At 41.6% G+C, this 18,629-nt stretch overlaps 1 protein-coding gene across 2 annotated transcripts in view; it reads right to left on the reverse strand.

Moving 5' to 3' along the window:
• The window catches only part of NT5DC2 (5'-nucleotidase domain containing 2), a 31,027-nt gene extending 13,379 nt beyond the window's left edge, over window positions 1–17,648 (reverse strand). Inside the window, exons 1-6 of one of the 2 annotated variants that reach the window (XM_028718795.2) lie at window positions 17,041–17,645; window positions 12,234–12,418; window positions 10,615–10,689; window positions 8,024–8,079; window positions 6,058–6,151; window positions 196–324 (exon numbers count right to left, since the gene is read on the reverse strand). In XM_028718795.2, coding sequence (XP_028574628.1) covers window positions 196–324; window positions 6,058–6,151; window positions 8,024–8,079; window positions 10,615–10,689; window positions 12,234–12,418; window positions 17,041–17,371 — 870 coding nt within the window. In that variant the 5' untranslated portion in view covers window positions 17,372–17,645. Of the gene's footprint in view, window positions 1–195; window positions 325–6,057; window positions 6,152–8,023; window positions 8,080–10,614; window positions 10,690–12,233; window positions 12,419–17,040 lie in introns of both variants that reach the window. The other variant, XM_028718796.2, reaches the window with a different exon arrangement.
• Between the last annotated feature and the right edge of the window lie 981 nt (window positions 17,649–18,629).

Here is an 18,629-nt window from a genome sequence, read left to right on the forward strand (position 1 = left end):
AATGCAATATAGAGATTCACTATACTTCATGCTAATTAAAATAATAATTAATGATTGCTTGATTTTTTTGTCTCCTTTATTTATTTATTACTATTTGACAATGATACCTTATGCTCGTGCAACACAACTCTCATATAAGACACGGGACTGCCAAAGGCAGAGTTTTTACCTGTAGCCTAAAACAGCTGTACTCACACTTATATCCTTGTAAAGATGAACTTGGTCATACTCAATATTGTGAGTCATGAAATAGTCAGTCACGGATGAAAGCAGAGTCATTTCAGGAAGGGAGAAGATGTCCATAAACTGCTTAATTGATGGACCCTGTCCAAAAGAGGAAACACAATATAAAAACTGCTGTTTAACATAATGTACTTCTATAGGAAGTGGGAAGTTGGACACAGTGTCTCACATTTCAGCTGAACACAGCGTACCCTCTGCAAATGCAATAATAGAGAGTTACTGAAGTTTTTGAATCAGCAGCTGTGGTTTTCTTCTCCAAAACAACAAATCAAACATGGCATGCATGTACAGGAGTCAGAGACTTACTGTAACTAGGCAAGTATGAGATGATTTTAGAGACTCTGGTAAACAACACTGGGAACATGGATACTTAACTGGCATGCATCTAATTCTATCAGGATTTGTGAAAGATTAGCAAGCCTCCTCTTTTTCCATCAGCTTTGGGACTGACGTAAAGAAACACCCATCTGCTGATGTCTGCATTTTTAAGCTACAATTATGTTGTTAAGGTTGTTTTACTGCTGTCTTGGGTTTTACTTGAGCTGCCTTTCGCTCACCTAATGGTCTCAAAAGATGAGATATAACACACACACACACACACACACACACACACACACACACTCTGCTTCAGGAGCAACTTCATATGGCCAAGGAATACAAAAACAAATAACATTACCAAATTTACTGAAGTAAATTAATTAAAAATTCCACACAGGAAACAAAAGCATTCAAGTTATTAAAAACTACAACATTGTAAATAATTATGTATACAGATTCATTCCTTGATATTAAAATACCTCTTTAAAGGAACTTCACTGACCCATTAACCTATGATCTACAAATTATATTCAAAATTGGATTGGGTTTGGCTTGGTATATATTTTAAACTGTATAATCAGTTTATATAGTCACTTCTGTATAGAAAGGTGACTGCACTCACATGTTCACCATTTCACTATAGCAACTGAAGAGGCTTGGTTTATAGAGAGATTGCACACACTTAGGTACAGCAAATCTTTGTCATGATGCAAGGGGATGAACCTATTGCATCATATTCACATGCCACCAGACATGGAAAAAACATAGAAGATCCCTCTGGATAGAGGGATAAATCATTGGTTAGCTTTGGATTTGCATGGGACCATTGTGGGGACAGATTATAGAACAAACAAAAAAAAGTCTTTCCCCCAATCTTTTGAGGCAATACAGCCCAAGTCCATTTGAAGCATTTGGATTTAGCTGTATTAAAACAAGCTAAATGAAATAAAAATAAAATAAATAGAAGTACCCTAGATTGAACTGCACTGACATGCAGGATATGAGAAAATATCAGTGATCTCAAACTCTGTGCCATCATGAACCTCCAGTGCCTATTCTGGTCACTAAATTTTCTGGTCACTAAAAGGGTATAGTAAATAGTAGGATACTACTGTTCTTGGTGATTTGTTTATTTCAAGAAGTACTTCCCAATTTCTCAGGTCTTTAAAGTAATGGGAGTCTCTAGAAATGGCAACAATGACACAGACAAAAATCTGTTCTCTTTTAGCAGCTGAACAGTACGAAACAAAAACAACAAAAAGCCAAGACTGAACTACAAATTAAAGCCGTATGTGGCAGTCTGTTAACAACTGAAAATTATTGAAATATGACCTTTCCTTTCATCTGACTAAAGGAATAATCTGCTTTATAATACAGATTATGCTAAGAAACACTTTTATTAAACAGAAATCAGATACTAGCTGCCATATGGCCAGGGGGGTGGTATCGCTGCTGATTGAGCAAAACAGCTACACCATAATGACCTTAACTAGTCAAGACCTAATTCAACAGAACTCACCTTCCAACTATAATGACATCAACAAATTATTTCTGGCCTGTCAGCTGGAAGGGACTTATGCACACTGTCAATGCACACACTAGAGCAATAAACTAATCAATACCATGTTATCAGACCATTAAAGACCTACCTACCTTCTTTTTAGGCTTCTGACTTGCTAAGCTAACTTTATTCTACCAAAACAAAAAAATTCCTTCCAGTAGCACCTTAAAGACCAACTAAGTTAGTTCTTGGTATGAGCTTTCGTGTGCATGCACACTTTATTCTACCAATATCTTGTGTTTTTTTAATACATGTATCATCTCCAATGCTTCCCATATTTTAATCGGATACTTTTAATTTCTTGATGAAACCCTGACATTTGTTTTAAAACAATGGAATAAGCAGCCTTAAATGTGTTCAAAAGACCCCAGGAAGGGAGATAATTATTTTAAATAAGAATATTTGCACTAGTGGGAGCCAGAACTGCAGACTTAGAGGTTGCTTTAAAGTATAGCAGAACATGGAATATCTGCTATAAGGTAACTGCATATTATCTTAATGGAGGGAGAGGTCAGGGAAATAAAAAAGTGTTGGGAGAAGCCAAGGAAGCTAGAATGATCTTTGTTAAAACAGAAGGGATTCTCCCCGCCAGCAGACCACCACCTACAAGGTTTTAGATTAAAAACAGACAAATACTGCATAGGAATAGATGTTTCTTACTCAATCCAAATGCGAAGAAAAAATGTACCGTATAGTTAAAAGGTCTTTTTAAAAATCAATGTAATTTAGTTCTTTCTTCAAGCAATTATAAAAAACCTCATGGGTCAGAATTTCCCTTTTTTGTCATCACATCATATATCCATGGTGTATGAGACAACAGTGTTTGCTTTAGATATGGTTAATCTACCATTGAGCAAACAATTCTCTTTCAAAACTTTCCTAACTCACAGAGCTGTCATGAAGGACAAATAAGTCATGTTTAACCATGGTGTGTAATGGGTTTTGGGTTTTTTTGTTTTGCAAAAAGCTATATAATGCACCAAAAATCTGTCTACTGCAACTATGCTCTCTATCTTTCACTGAACATCGCTCCCATTAAAGCATATCTCCACAGCTATTTTTTTATGACATTACAATTTACAGGATGGTGAATACCGTACATCTCTTGACTGTACAGTATGATCATGTAAAACACATATTAGGCCCTGCTCCCACGAAGATAGAAATAAAACTGAATGGAAGCTAGTATACAGGAATAATTTGTACCAACCTTTAGGAGATTGTTAATGGATGAATACACACACCATTTACCGGCCTTTCCCACAGACCTGTGCCCAATGAGGGCAAGGAAACATGAAGACATGACTGCACTGTTGAAGGAACCTCACAGAAACAGAAAAACTTCTCTAGAAAAGGCGGCTGTTCTGCAGATCAATTGACAGCAAACAACAGCTTACACATCTCTACCGACAGGTAGGCTATGAATGTAATGCCCTTTAGGCACACATCCCCCCTCCCAAAATTCACAAGAGATTACATACTCTCATGAAGTGAGGAACAGGGTACTAGTCCAGCTCAGGTCAGGAAAAGGGATTTTTGATCCTCTAATATATAGACCGACCCACTCTGAAATGTATCAGGACTTTCTTGCCAGTCATCTCTCTCAGTTGTCAGATCTCCCTCATCCTTTCAGAATCCTAGTGTTTGAGAGAGGGGAGTCTGGTTAGACGGGAAGAACAAGGAGGGCATGTTCTCTCCCATTTAATGCATCCTCAGCACACTGCCTTGCACCAGGAAAGAGATCACGTTAGCAGAAGTCTGCTGCTTAAAGACAGGTTTATGGCATTTCACAATCTTCTACAAATGAGAAGGAATCCAGTTGAGGAGTGTTTTACTGTCACAAAACTACTTCTGGACTCCACTTAAATGTAACTGTCAGGGGCTCAGGAGCAGAGGCACAGGGGAGAGAGGAAATGGAGAGCGAAGGGGAAGAATCTGAGGGCAGCGTAGGGGAGTATGAAAGTGGCCCGAGAGATTCCATGAGTCTCTCCAGCGAATCAGAAGATTCCCAGAGGGGGGCGCCGATGGCCAGGGCAAGGGGGGTCCCAGGGGGGACACACCAGAAGCAAGGGGCCAGCAGGGACTCCCAAAGCAGCAGCGGGAGAGCAGGACCAGCTCCTCCACCAGAGCGTAGTGAGGGGGAAGAGTCACATGTATCAGGGCCAGCTTCTCCTCCAGCAGGGAGAGAGGATGAGTCAGGGGTGGCCACGCCTCCATCGCAGAGTGAGGGAACGGAGGGAGAGTCAGGTGCAGCTAGCCTCCCCGAAGGGGGAAGCAGTGACAGGAGCAGTGTAACGGTCAGGAGGAAGGTGGCCGGCTGGGCGCGCGCGCCAAGTTCGAATGTACAGGCGCGCGGCACAGCAGGAAACCCGGATTGGGAACCAGGTCCTAAAGCCCGCCGGAGGGAGGGGGAGGACTCAGGAGACTCAGCGTCAGAAGAGTCTAGGAGAGGCGAGACCCCAGTGGACAGGCGGGCCCAGAGGAGAAGAGAGCAGAGGAAGAGGTGGAGCAAGGCTAGAGTCTTAAACTGGTGTCTGGGGGGAGGAGATTCAGACGGAGCTTCGGCGGTCTAGAGTTTGAGACGTAGAGCTGCGCGCCGCGGCTGTGAAAGTGGAGCTGAGCTTCAATAAAGACTGTTTTATATAACAACGAACTGGCGTTGGTCCTTTGTGAGCTGGGACCTAGGGCAGCTCTGACAGTAACATATTATATCCAACCAAGTCACCCCATTAATAGAAAAACTTCTGCCTACGCAAAGGAACTTCCTCTATACCCCTTGAGCCCCTTTACCCAAAATCTTGTTCTGGGGTCCTTCCAACCTTCTGGATCAACTGTGGAGAGGGAAGACAGGACATGGGAAGACAGTCCTTCTTGGATAAATTTGCTGAGTACAACCCAATGTGTTACATACAAGTATTACTTCTGTTCTAAAGGTGTGTATTACACGTCTCCCTGTCCAATGGGTGAAGGACAATGTATTTCAAAAACTGGAACTAGGGAATTGTTCAAATGTTACTTCATCTGTGAACCTTAATGCATAAAAAATGACGAGGAGGAGAGTAAGGCAACACTTGCACCAGAAAAGCCTATGTTTATCTGAATGCTCTATCTCATTGACCTTGAGAAATGAGTACACAAGCCTGAGATTTGCTCGTGATTTAGCTGTGCACAGAGATTCAGAGAGTGACGTAGTGTCTGAACTGTCTCCGAGAGTAACACTATTTCTGAATAAATGCAGAGCCTCAAATTACAAGTCTAGGAAAAAATATTTTCTTTTAATAAGTTGCTGTTAAGTCCTTTGAAAAGGAACACTATACAGTGCGTTGGGGTGGCTATCTGGTAGCTTACAGATCCTATCTGGCCATTGAACAACTTCATCTAGTCCTCTGCAGTGCTACTAAATTGCAATAGTGTTGGAAAACAACAACAAATTTAGATTTGAAGGGTTGAAATGGTTGTAAAAAGATGCAAGAGATCTAATCTCCATATTAACACCATGGCTGTTGGGGCTTTTTATAAATATGCTGACAGACACCTAGACTTCTGGGATATTCATTGGAACAGCAGAGCCCCAGAGACGACCACTCCCCAGAAAGATGAACAGATGCATAAGTACTGTGCAAAAATATGAATAATTATTCAGCATTGCTAGTAATAATACTTAAAGTGCTCCGTAGGTGGTCATATCTGGAGTCATCCAGTCAGCCAACAAATTTAAGATTGTTTTACAAAACTCAACCAGACTCACCGTCTCCCTGACAAATTGTTCATATGCTCCTGAAGAAACAGTATGTTTAAACTGGCAAGCGCTGCCTTTTCACACTTGGAAGAAATCACTGGCATTTTCACTTAATTCCTGCATATTGGATTTCTCAGTTATTAAGAAGAGCCAAAGCCCCATTTTATTAAATGGTCAATAACGAAGCTTACGGTACCTTGCCGTAAAAGTCACTCATCTGGTATAATGGAATATGCTGGGTCCCGCCATACATTTCAATGACCTCTTCATCAGGCACTGGTTTCAGCCCTCTATAAGCAAGTTCAAAGACTGAATGTCAACCTCAAGTGAGATAAATGCCAGAAAGGAGAAAAAGGACAGACTGGAATGAAAGTCTATTTCTATCACAGCATGGGCCTTTCAGCTGCCCCAGAATCAAAGAAAGCAGAGATTAAACTTTTCACAGGTCATTTATAAATTGGTAGCCAGCTGTGTTCACTTCACTGAGAATCATTTCTGATTGGTTATTCTGTGCAACATTTTTTAAAAAGTTATATAATAGGTATGTGCTTTGGAAGTGCAAATCAACCAACATAGCTCCTCTTGGTTTTATCACCATGTTAATAAAGGTTCACTGTATTCTTTTATGAGGAGTGTTAAATTTCAGATGCTTCAGCATTGACCCAAGATCCTTCAATGATTCAACTCACTGCATAAAACAGTAGTGTCTGAATATTATCAAGCATCTTTTGAAGTAGCTTCTGAATCATGCAGGACAGCTTCATATAATGTATAGACAACAAACTAAAGAATATTTCTCTGAAGGAAATTAAGGAAACAAAATATAATAATATGATACTGTGTAAAAAATAACAAATGAGACTTAGTTTTTTGAGAACAATCGGAAGTTTATTTTATCCTTCTTACTGTCATTTTTATTTCCTTTTTATTTATTTATTGTTGTATTTTTCTTTTTCTTGTGTAGTGTTCGTGCATAAACTGTAATATGGCAAACTGTTGTGTAAATATGTGTTGAATGTTTAATAAAGATTTATATAAAAAAACCAAAAAAGTAGCTTCTGAATCATGCAGGACAGCTTCATGCTTCATTGTTTTTCAGTTGGAATGCTTTTATTACAATTGTATCAAAAGTGACATTGAAAAGGACAAGGTATATGAAGCTAATAGAAGGAACCAGAGAATCTACACACACCAAAGTTATTAACAAAACAAAAGTTGACTAAACGAAGAATTGAGTCCAAACCCATGTGAGTCTATAGGATACAAAAGGAATTTAAGCTCTCCTCGACTAAGCCAGTGTTCTTGGTATTGTATCTTAAGAAGTTATTCAGCTGGATTGGACAGTTATGTGGTTGAGACAGCTGGGCAAAGTAATGGGATACCACGACAGTTGCAAGAGAAAGGAGAATAAGTGTCAGTGGAGCCCGGGCACAATGACAATAATTGCTTCTCCAGGGGAGAATTTCCACTAGACTCTGGTTCAAAGATGGCATAGCTGGTACCTGCTGCCTGCCCCCTCTCCCTGCATTACTCACAAAATTAAAACCCATTCAATCTAGCTGGCAGATATGCATGCACAACAGGACATCATTTTTGTGCATTTTGCAAAGCAATAACTACAATCAGTTACTTTTGATAAATAAATAAATGATTAAACATTCACTTCGAACATCATGTTCTGAACTTTTGACTCAGCTCTTAATTGACTGCTACTGGGTTTTGTTTTTTTTATGCTCAGAAAGGATCTTTCCACACAACTTCACTAATGAATGTGGCAGTTAAGCATATTTATCAGGGCAGGATGCCAGCTTCCTTTTTTAAACCGTTGATGCAACTTGTGCACGTTTCAATTTCTTAGTGAGGGACAGTGAGATAAAGAGAACATCCAACTTCAGTAAGTCTTGCCAGCGTGTTCCGCCTGCACTGACTTAAGTCACAGACCTGGAATTCAATTGTGTAAACAAGAGTTTAATCTCTGCCAATAAAATATAATTAGGTTTTCACTCCTACTACATGTGGCCATTAAAATGCTGCATCAAAGCAACAAGCTTTAATAAGAGCAAACAAAAGGCAACAGATCCAGAAAGAGAATGCACATGTACAGAGCATTTTAATTTGCCTGATATTCGCATATATTTTAAAAGAGATGATATTCAACTCACTGATATGCAGTACCCAACTGAACATAGTGGAAAGCATCAATCTTCATCAGAAGGCTCTGAAAGATAAGCAGACCTTTACTGAGAAGATCCTCTGTATATTTTACTCATTCTGCAGAACCTAACATTAAAAGAAGTCAGTCCTACCTAAACTGATCCTCCTATTGTAACGCATTCTTAAATTCCACTCACAGATTGCTAGTCATGCGTTAAGGCGCACAGAGAGGGAGTGCTACTAAACCCCTCTGTCCCTGCAGAACAAAACCACCACCACACCAAGCACATATAGCAAAATATAAAGCAAGAGTCTTCTACTGGTTACCATTGGGCATGGAGGGAAATTTGGAGGTATTGTAGAAGTTATTCAGAAGAATCCTACGGTTGATTGGTGACAACCCTGGTCCTGATGGTAAAATGTAACATTTGCAAAAGAGACAGCGCAAGTAAACACACTTTCAACAGAGTGTCTTGAATGGCAGCCTAGCTGTGCTCCGCTTCCAAAGTCACATCAGCCAACAGGATTCCAACTAATTCAAGGACCAATCTGAGTCCCAGCCAGGGAACAAAGAGACAGCTCACATAAGACACGCAGCATGAAGCCACACTGTCTGGACTCATGGCTAGAGAGCAAAGAGCACACATATGGGAATTTGGTTATGGAGAACTTGGCATACACTCCTACCCAGCAGCTTAAGGGCAGGGAGAAGACAGGTAGGTGAGGATCACTTGTCTTCTCATCCCCCTTAAGGAGGAACTTTGCTTCAGAATTACACACAGCCACCGGGAACTTTAATTCCACTTCTGCAATTATGAGTGAAAGGGCAAGGCACTCCACACATGTAAGCAAGGGAAGGGGAAACCGAGGAGGAAACCATGTCTCAAAGCATAACTCTAAAGGCACCATCCATTCCTCCCCACTGAACACAACATGAAAATAAATGGGCATGCAGAACATTCAAAACACTTACGTGCTTCAGGTTCCCCCACAAGTTTGAACCGTGTACTTGCTAAATAAACTTTTCATACTCAGCAGGTTGGCACATAACTGCATGTTAGCTAAGAGGGCTCCTGTTGGCAACAACTCCCTCAATACTCAAACATATACTAGGCAATTATCAGCGAAGGACACTGGGAGCACAGGGATCTCTGTTGGTGAACTCTGGGCACTTTATTCTGTCTTTTCTCACTGAGGACCAGACATGCATGACTTATTTTTCCTTGCTGGATGGAGGGGTAGGAGGAGGAGAGAATGTGATATAAGCAGAAAAGTGGTCTATGGCAATTCCTTACAATACTGAACTTCAAGTTTTTAAAAAAGAAGTATGTTCAGTGTTAAATCTCTCACCGTGGTAGTTTGGAAGCTATAAAATACTTTCCAAATCCTTTTTTAAAAGTCATCTAGCCCCAAGACTCCTCAGCTGAGGGTGATTGATAGTTCTGTGCAAATATCATATGGGTTTCATATATTATTGTGTTCTCTGTATTTGACAAGCTAGCTGTCTGGCCCCAGTCCAATGCTTGTTAAGTTGAAACTAATGCCTTGTATGCAGAAGCCAAAAGGATGAGGGAAGGAAATTACACCTGAAGAATCCTGGCCCCATAGAATACCATACTGTTATATTAACCAGGCTTTTATGATATGTTTATTTTTTAATCTTGCTGTGCCATTAAGAACACAGTTGAGCACAACACACATATATCGCTTTTTTAGGGTGCATATGAGGAATTTCCATGGGAAACTAGAACAGCACTGTAGAATTGTAGGAGCAATTGTAAATTTGCATGCTGTATAATGGGGCTGTCCTGTCTATCTTGTTTTCATCTATGCAGACACTCATGCTTCACATTCCACTGGATTAAAGACTAAAACCCCCAACCTCATAAAATTGCCCAAGTTTCTCTTCTGTTATGTATGTGTGGAAAGACATCCTCCCCCTTTAAAACACACACACACATACACACACACACACACACACTTATATATGCCAAGTGCATGAAGCAATAATGTGCGCAAGTTAAATGCACACAAGTTGCAAATTACCTGTAGCTACAAGACAAAGTCTGAGGAGCCTTGATAGCTCAGTTGGTTAGAGTGTGGTGCTAACACACCAAGGTTGCAGGATTGATCCCCTTATGGGACAGCTGCATATCCCTGCATGTCAGGGGGTTTGGACTACATGATCCTCAGGGTCCCTCCCATCTTTACAATTATATGATTTCTAGCATCACTACAACATAACAGTGTCTTACATACTATTAACAGTGTTGCCCAGCAAACAAAACAAATCCCTTAATCTTCCCCAGGTATTTTGCTGACAAAGATGTGAAAGAGCCTGTACCAACACCCAGCTTCTCCTCTTTGACAATGAAGTGCACTCTGGCAATGCTCCCAAGTCAATGTGTGATTGGTCAAGTCACCCAAAGGGCTGCCTGCCCAAACACTCAAAGTCATGGATAATTACACTTCTTATTCTAAGGGTAGCCATGATTTTTCAGCAGTCATTAGCTCACCATGCACACAGATATTTCCCTTGTTCGTCTCTATGAATACAGCAAGCTAACACATGAACAAAGACTGAAGTTGTATATCTTACCTTGTGGACATCATAGTGAAGCCCTCTTATGGCAAATCCAGGAATGTATTCATATTTTCTGAGTCCTTCTGGGTACTACAAAACATTCCACTAGAAAGCATCAGTATGTTTTGTCTCACAGGGGTGTGTACTACATTATATTCAGGTTTTTTGGTTTATCCAAAGACCAGTAGAAACCTAGAAGACCCAGAACGTTGGACTACAACATGGGAGACTAAGGTTCAAATTCAAGCTCAGTTACAAAACTCAAAGGATGATCTTGAAACAGTTATTGCCTCTCATTCTCCATCACTCACAGCATTGTTGTGATGATAACATGAAAATTGGGGGAACTATGTACATCATTTTTAGCACCTTGCAGAAAGGTAGGATGCAAATAACACAATATAAAATTAAAATAAAACAGGAGACAATGGCTTGGTTTCAATAAAATACTAACATATGGTTAAATTAGCATTACAAAAATTATTCTCAGTGAGCCTGGACTTGTGCACTCTGCCCTCTAGTGTGACTGTATGGATGACTTTGGAAGTTTCTGCTTTAGATTACCCACAGTTTAATGTGCCAACCATACACTATACTGTGGTTTAACCTAACTACAGTTAGCTGAAATAAGAGAGATTATTATTTATTATACCGTTTTTCACCCGAGGATCACAGGGAGGTTTACGATATGAAAACACAAAAATACATAACAAAAACAAAACCCCTTACAGTTTAAAAGTCCACAGATTGTTCACTTAGCCAAAGACTAATAAACATAACGCAGGTGCCAGGCAAGCCTCCCAGGGGAGAGCACTCCACTAACTATGGTTTGGAGTTGGCTTTAACTAACCGTAGTAAGATTAACCACAGTGTGTCCGGATTCAGACAACATGGCAAGTGGCAATTAATTTAAAATGGAAGTGAAAGCTTTTAAACACCTAGTTGTGACTGTAGGGTGAGGGAGCTTAGTATGTATACACCTTTGACACCTGAGCTTTTTTTGACTGCATGTTCTGTAATTGCTAAGCTTTAAATCTGTTTTTAATGTAATACTTTTTAATTATTGTAACATGATTTGGGCCAAAGTGTGGGCAATAAATTAAAATCATAATCCATTTTTGGGAATGGCTACAAGGGGAAGAGTGGAAGCATTTATTTACCTGTTCAGCTAACTACATTTGCTCTTATGAATTAATCTGGATAAACTGTGGTTAGGGTTAACAAACAATCTTCAAACCATGGTTAATGATCCTTAATCATAGTCAACACTAGCTACAGTTTGTCCAGGTGTGGTCAAAACAAATACCGGTTAGTTTAAAAAAACAGTAAATGTTTCCAGTCTCCTTGTGGCTGTATCAGAGGACATGGGGGGAGTGCAGGGACTCAAGGCTTATGAATATAATACTAAACACTTGTTTATTATTATTTGTGAACTAAGCTATTATCATACAAAAGGTGTGGAAGGATCTGTTCTTGCTATTTATTTTATAAGCCCCAAACAATCAGTAGAGAATTATGTACACGCTGGTCTAAGGATCGTTTCCATACTGTCCCGTCATGCCCTGCTACAAATCAAGTGGATAAAATCAGCATTTGGTAACTAGGCAATAAACAGCAAGATTAAGGTACATTACCTTAAACTGTTCAATTAAGATGTCTCTGGCAGTGTTGAATATCATAGAATGTAACAAATTTGAATATTGTGCTAATGTGTAATCATAATCAAAGCCATAGATCTCCACATCTCCCAGACTGATCTCATTATTTGCATAAATAGCCGCTGGGTTAAGAAGACTGCAGACCCCTGGTGGGAGGAGATCTGGAATAAAATAAGGGGGGGGGGAGTAAGAAAAAATAGCCTTTAAGCTTTTGATCTGATACCATGTGGAGTGAGGATGCTGCCCTGAACTCTGAAGTTCCTGCCACTACAGTTTTTAGAGATGCTCCTGTATTTTTATATTCAGCAGACTATATAACTAGAGAATTGTGTTCTTCTCTTTCTTGAGATAGCGCTAGCACCTATTTGGCATCACAGTGGAGCTTAACCTTGAAAATTAAGAGTACTCTACAATAATTGTTTCAGGACAGATATGACACATGGCCACATTGTTCCCAGGGACAATAGGAGGCTCCACAGACAAATGTTTGAACCAGCCCCAAGTTAGAGAAACTCACAACACTTAGGAGTTGGAAATGTAATGCATAGTCGAAAGATGTTTAACACATTTGGTGGAGATGCCTTTTGATAGAAACAAATGGTTGATGACAGGAATTAACATTGATTTTGAACTCTTAAAGACTATGTGCATATGAAGATTCTCTAAGCAGCACAAGTCTAGAAATTCATGTCATTGTTTATGGTATGAAATGGCTTTACTGGTTTTTGTTGAAGAACAGTAAGGTTGCTTGCTGAATTATCTTGAGAAATTGCTTATTTCACCTCATATTTGAATACATATTACAATGCTCTAAGATAGAATGAATAGAATTCACATAACAACTGTAGTAGGCTTCATAAAACCTTTTTTTTTAAAAAACAAAACAAAACTGTAGTAGACTGCTTGATGAATTTCCAAATTGTTTTAAGCTTGTGGAAGAAATCACATTCACATTTTTTATGTTTAATGTTTCCATGGTGAAATGTGGAATATCTCTCTGAATTTGAAGGGAAAATCTGGATTTCCAAGAGCCCTAAAGTTGTGTGTAGTACTTATAAAATCATCCAATTAGGATCACTAATTTCAGTGTGAAAAATTAAATATTGTTTGGAATAACAAATTATTAGAAACAGTAAAAATTATCTTCTCTCAATCATGTATTATTCTGAAAATTTTGACCATCACCAGCCCAAAGCCATTTAATATGTGCTTTCCTACAGAGCCGTAGCTAGGTGTTCTTGCACCCCTGGCAGAACCGTTCAGATTGCGCCCCCTAGCCATGGACAAAGTAGCTCTTCTTTCCACCTCTCCTCCATCCCCCCCCCCACCCATTCAATTCACCCTCTATTTAAAACCATTTCTTATGAGGCAATAATTTATATTTATATTTATGAACATATTTTTAGCCATTTTTGCGGGGGGGGGGGAGGATCGCCTGTGCCCCTGCGGGGGCCCACCTCACCCCCCTCTAGCTATGGCCCTGCTTTCCTATTCTATATACCTCTCTCATGGATTGATACATTGCTCTATTGATTTGGATAGAATTATGCAAGTTTTTGAATACTAACAGAACCACTTCAATTACTACTGAAGCTAAAAGTATGCCATTGTCCAAATAAATATAGGTTGCCTGATACAAATAAGCTACTTCCTCAAAACACCATGCAGCATTTAGCTTCCCAAAGTAGGGAAAACAAAATGCTGTGAAAGCAACTAAGCTTAAGCAACACTGAGGACTGAAGGAAGCAAACACTTCATCACACAAGATTTAACACATCAGCTTCACATTCCTAGTGCCCTAAAAAAAGTATTTGCTCTCCAGCAATTTATTCTAAGTGGCCCTGCTTGATTCCTCAGGACTACTGCTATCTAATGAGAAAACACCCCCCAAGTGGGAACAAGTTAGCTTCCGAAGATGTTGCTACCAATAATATGCAAATGGAAACACCACAAAACAACTAACTTCCCAAACTCATCACTACAGATTTGCAGTTGATCCTTAAGTCACACAGCACCCAGGTTAAAAAGGATTAAGACCAAGCTTGTTTTGTTAACTGATGTTTTAGCATATTGTCTTACGTTTTTAATATAAGAAGCCAGGTCCATTGTGGGGGAAACAAAGGCTCCAGCAAATCAGACTTATCATAAGCCACGGAAGGCCTCATTTTCTTCTCCCCTTAGTCATGTTTATGCCTTTCACTACCCTCCTTCCCATAGCTCATGCTTGGTTCCATGTCCATTTCCTCCCTTTCTTTCTCTTTTCCTCCCTCCAGTTTGAACCTTAAAGGCTCCTTCCCACCTACCTCGCTCTCTAACCAACTCCCACAGGTGCCTCTGAACTATGCATGTGGAGAACTGCTGTTAGCGTCTATTCAACTAAAATGCTGTTGGGGGGCAGGGCAAGCTGAAGTGCTGAGGGCCACTGGTGGCCTCTGGCCCACTACCTTAAAATGCTGCCTAGTCTGCTTAGAGCAAGAAAGGTAAATGCTTTGAACAGCACTCAGAAACCACCCAGGAACCAGGGGAGCTGTTTCAAAATAGATGCTATCTGCTCCCTGATACTTGTCAATAATCCTGCTGTCACATTCTGAATTCCCTCAGCTGAAGTTTGCAAAAGCACTGCAGGAGCAGCCTGAAGCAGAAACCCAATCTAGAAGTTACAAGCATGCATAACAATGGTCAGGGAACTATTCCCCATGAGGTCCCAAAGTTTGGAAATCAGCCAAAGCTGGTTTAAAAAAAAGTCTCCACTGCTCCCACTCCACCATACCAGCACCTTCAGTCAGACTTCAGGCTTAGGGAACTAGCTTGTTCTTACTAGCTCTACTAACTGGAGCCAGGTGTAAAGAATTCTCAGTTCAGCAGTTTGTTTTGGATACCAGAATTGAATGGAACTCAGTTCTTCTACAGTTTGGGGATGGTCTACCCACATCCCCAAACTATTCATTTGAGGAGCATAATTTAGGGTCATTCTTAGTTAAACAACTATGAGTGAGAAATCCTTGATAACCTACTTCAGATCACCCAGAGAGCTCTCCAACTCTGTCTTAAGGAGGTATGTAACCCCATTTACAAAGTCTCTCCAAAAGGGATCAGAACATCTGACCCGAGTTTCAGCTTGTTTTGCGCTTATCCAGCTCACCACCAAACTGAATGAAACTATTATCTTGAACCTTTTCATTCCAGGTTCTGGTCTGGTTTCAGGACAGAATTGGCTTTGGTCACCCTGACAGACAGGGCCAACCCACTACATGATTTTGACACCTTTGGTGACTCACAAAAAGGTGCCCTCTCCCCACCAGGGAAAAAGGAGTGAAGATTTCCACCAGGAACAAGGGAGGAAATAAATATATACATTGGAATTTGCTGCTCCTGTGGATCCTGCCACCTGAGGTAGTTGGCTCACCTTGCTTTATGGGTGGGCCGGCCCTCCTGATAGGTGACCTTTATTGGAAGAGGGAGAGGGGGAATTGCAGCTCTGTTACTTTTGCTTGATCCCTCAACTTTCAGCTGATGAACATGGGGTGGTAGTTGAAGGCACTGTACTGTATTCGTTCTCTTCCAACCTGTGGGGTAGGTTCCTGAGAACGGTACTAGGTTATTGCCAGGTGACAGAGATACAATTATGCTGCAGGGTGCAACAAGTATCAAGCATACAAATAAACTCAACAGCTTACTTGGATTTTTAAGATTAGAACTTTTGTAAATATTTTAATTCATGACAACTCAACAACATAGACTTCCGTTGTTTAAATTTTATGGGGGGAAATGAAGGTATTGAAAAAAATCTTAACATACCGCACCGCTTTTAGCAATCTGAAGAGCTGCATGCCCATTATTTAATAGATGGTGATAGTCTATTAATTACAAATTTGAAACTGCCCAACATGACTGATATTGTATCAGCTCATCACGTTGTTATTTATTTTTATGAATGTGCATTTTTAGACTGCAGATTTTCTATGGAAAAATATAGCACTGTAAAATTTTCCACCTCATATCACTGGGTTTTAGAGTAAATGAATCCGGTATTTTTTTACATCTGTTATCTTGAAATTGTTGTCCCAGCTAGTTTCTTCCACTAGCATTTAACATACTTGGCAATGGTAAACTACTGATTATGACTTTGCCAAGGGGACACTGAGCACATACCAGAAATACAAAATGGTTTCAGATGTAGACGTTAACAATACATCATATAGGATATGAAAGGCTCTAAAGTGGGCAGATGAGAACTTAATAATAATCTAATCTATCTATCTATTACAAGAATACAGTAGACTAGATGCTGATATCTAAGTGATTGAAGGAACTCAGCTGTATACTAACATGTGTCCCATATGATCCAACTTGGCTTATGCCCTTCTTATCTGAGCAGACATCTATTCTCAAAAGAGTATTTGAAGCCATTCTAACTTTGGAAGGCTGCGGGTCTAGAAAGTCCTGCTTGCTCTCTACAGTGACAAATGAGTATCTGATGAAACATGTTGGACAAACCAACAAAAGCAATCAGATGGGATTCTGGCCACACAGCTCCCTGGCGAAATTAGAACACAGCTACGGTACTGCACCCCTTTTCATATAAAACCAGGCTGCGAACAGCTTAATCTGAGGGCTCCCAACGGGGCTAACGATTTGCAGTAGGGCAGCTGGGGGAGGAAGCATTGCAATTCATCACCATCAGGTTCCACTTCCACAAATGCATCAGGCACACAGTCAAATCTCCCACCCCGCGTGGGAAGGCTAATAATAATAATAATAATAATAATAATATTTTGGTTACCGTAAACCAGCTTTTTCATCTCGTGGTACCTGGCCCAGAGATAGGACTTGGTGTCGACCCCTTCGACGGGGCTGCCCAAAGGGGCAGTGGCTGCATGGCTGGAGTCCCCGGCTCTCTTGACTTTGCCGTTCAAGGAGGGCGGCGGCGGCGGCGGCGAGTGTCCCGCCGACTGGTGCTGGTGGGCCCTCGGCTGGCTGCAGCCAGCGCGCCCGTCTCCGCTGCCTTTGGAGGCGCAGCTGTGAGTGGAAGCGGCAGCGGCCACCAGCTGGAGACCGACTCCGCCGCTCTTCCACACGCTGCCGCCTGCAGCCTTGAGTCCCGCGGCAGCCATGGAGCCTCTCCGGGGCGGCAGGACGCCTCTTCCGTGAGGGGTTAAAAGGGCATAACCTCAGAGAGGCACGAAAAGGCCACCTCAGCCCCTCGCAGTCCCCTGCTCTCTGCTCCGGCCACTGGCCGCGCGACGCGACATCTACAGCCGCCGCCGCCGCGCAACAGCCAGCCAGCCAATGGAAGCGCAGCCAAGCTGGCCAATCCCTGGCGCCCCATCAGGAGAGACCCCCTTGCGAGGAGGAGCAGGCGGCGGGGTCTCCGAACCCAGGCGCTGCGCGGCGACTTGGGATTTGTAGGCTGAGCGAATCTTTTCCTCGCGGCCTCTCTCCGAGTATTCGAGGAGCCAAGGACTACCACACCCGTGAGCCCTTTCGCCCGCCTCGCTGGAAAGCATTTAAATCATTCAGTGCGGCGATGTTTTCCAAAAGACTGCGCGCTTGACGATTGTGTTGCGCTGCGCTTCTTGCCGTGGGGTAGAGGGAGGTTTGGGCTATGGTTTCTATTCGTCGTCTGCTTTTCCTCGCTTAGTTGTTTCTGCCTGTCTGGAGAAAGAGGGGACGTCTATTCGTTAGAGGAGCTCTTAGTGAAATAAATGGATTGGGGGGGGGGGGGGGAGAAGAGAGAAGGGAATTACTCCACCACGCTAAGCCTATTTATTCAGAAATAAGTTCCATTGCTTTCAGCGGGGCTTACTCCTTTGTATTCTTACCAAGGAATAAGCGCCACAGGGCTTCTATGAGCCCAGTGAGATTTGGCGTGAGGGGTCAGTATGCTGATGACACTCGGTTCTCTTTGTCTCTGTCTAGTGTAAGGGTGGTCCTGCAGGTATGAGACCGGTGTTTGCATTCTGTAATGGGCTGGACAAGGCCAAGAAACTGAACTGGTATTCTGAGGTGCTTTGCGTAAGTGGTGCGCAGTCTGTTCTTTGGGAAGGTTGCACTCCCTTTGGAAGAGCAGGCGTGTAGTGGTGGAGCGTGGAGGCAGGTATTCTTGGATCCAGCATTGTCACCTCAGGCCCAGGTGCTTCCAGTGGCATGGAAGGCCTTTTTCCAGCTTTGACTGGTTGGCAAACTACAACTGTAACTGAACGGATTACCGTAATGGGCCGTTCGTGGTGCTGACTTTGAAGACAAGCTGAAAGCTTTAATGAGTGCTGATGCAACTGCTAGAATTTTAACCGGTAGAGCTGGATGAAATCGTATTAAACCGATTCTGAAAAAGTTACATTGGCTGCCTATTTACTCTCGAGGTGCTGGTCC

This window comes from Podarcis muralis, chromosome 2, assembly GCF_964188315.1.
Source record: "Podarcis muralis chromosome 2, rPodMur119.hap1.1, whole genome shotgun sequence".
NCBI lineage: Eukaryota > Metazoa > Chordata > Lepidosauria > Squamata > Lacertidae > Podarcis > Podarcis muralis.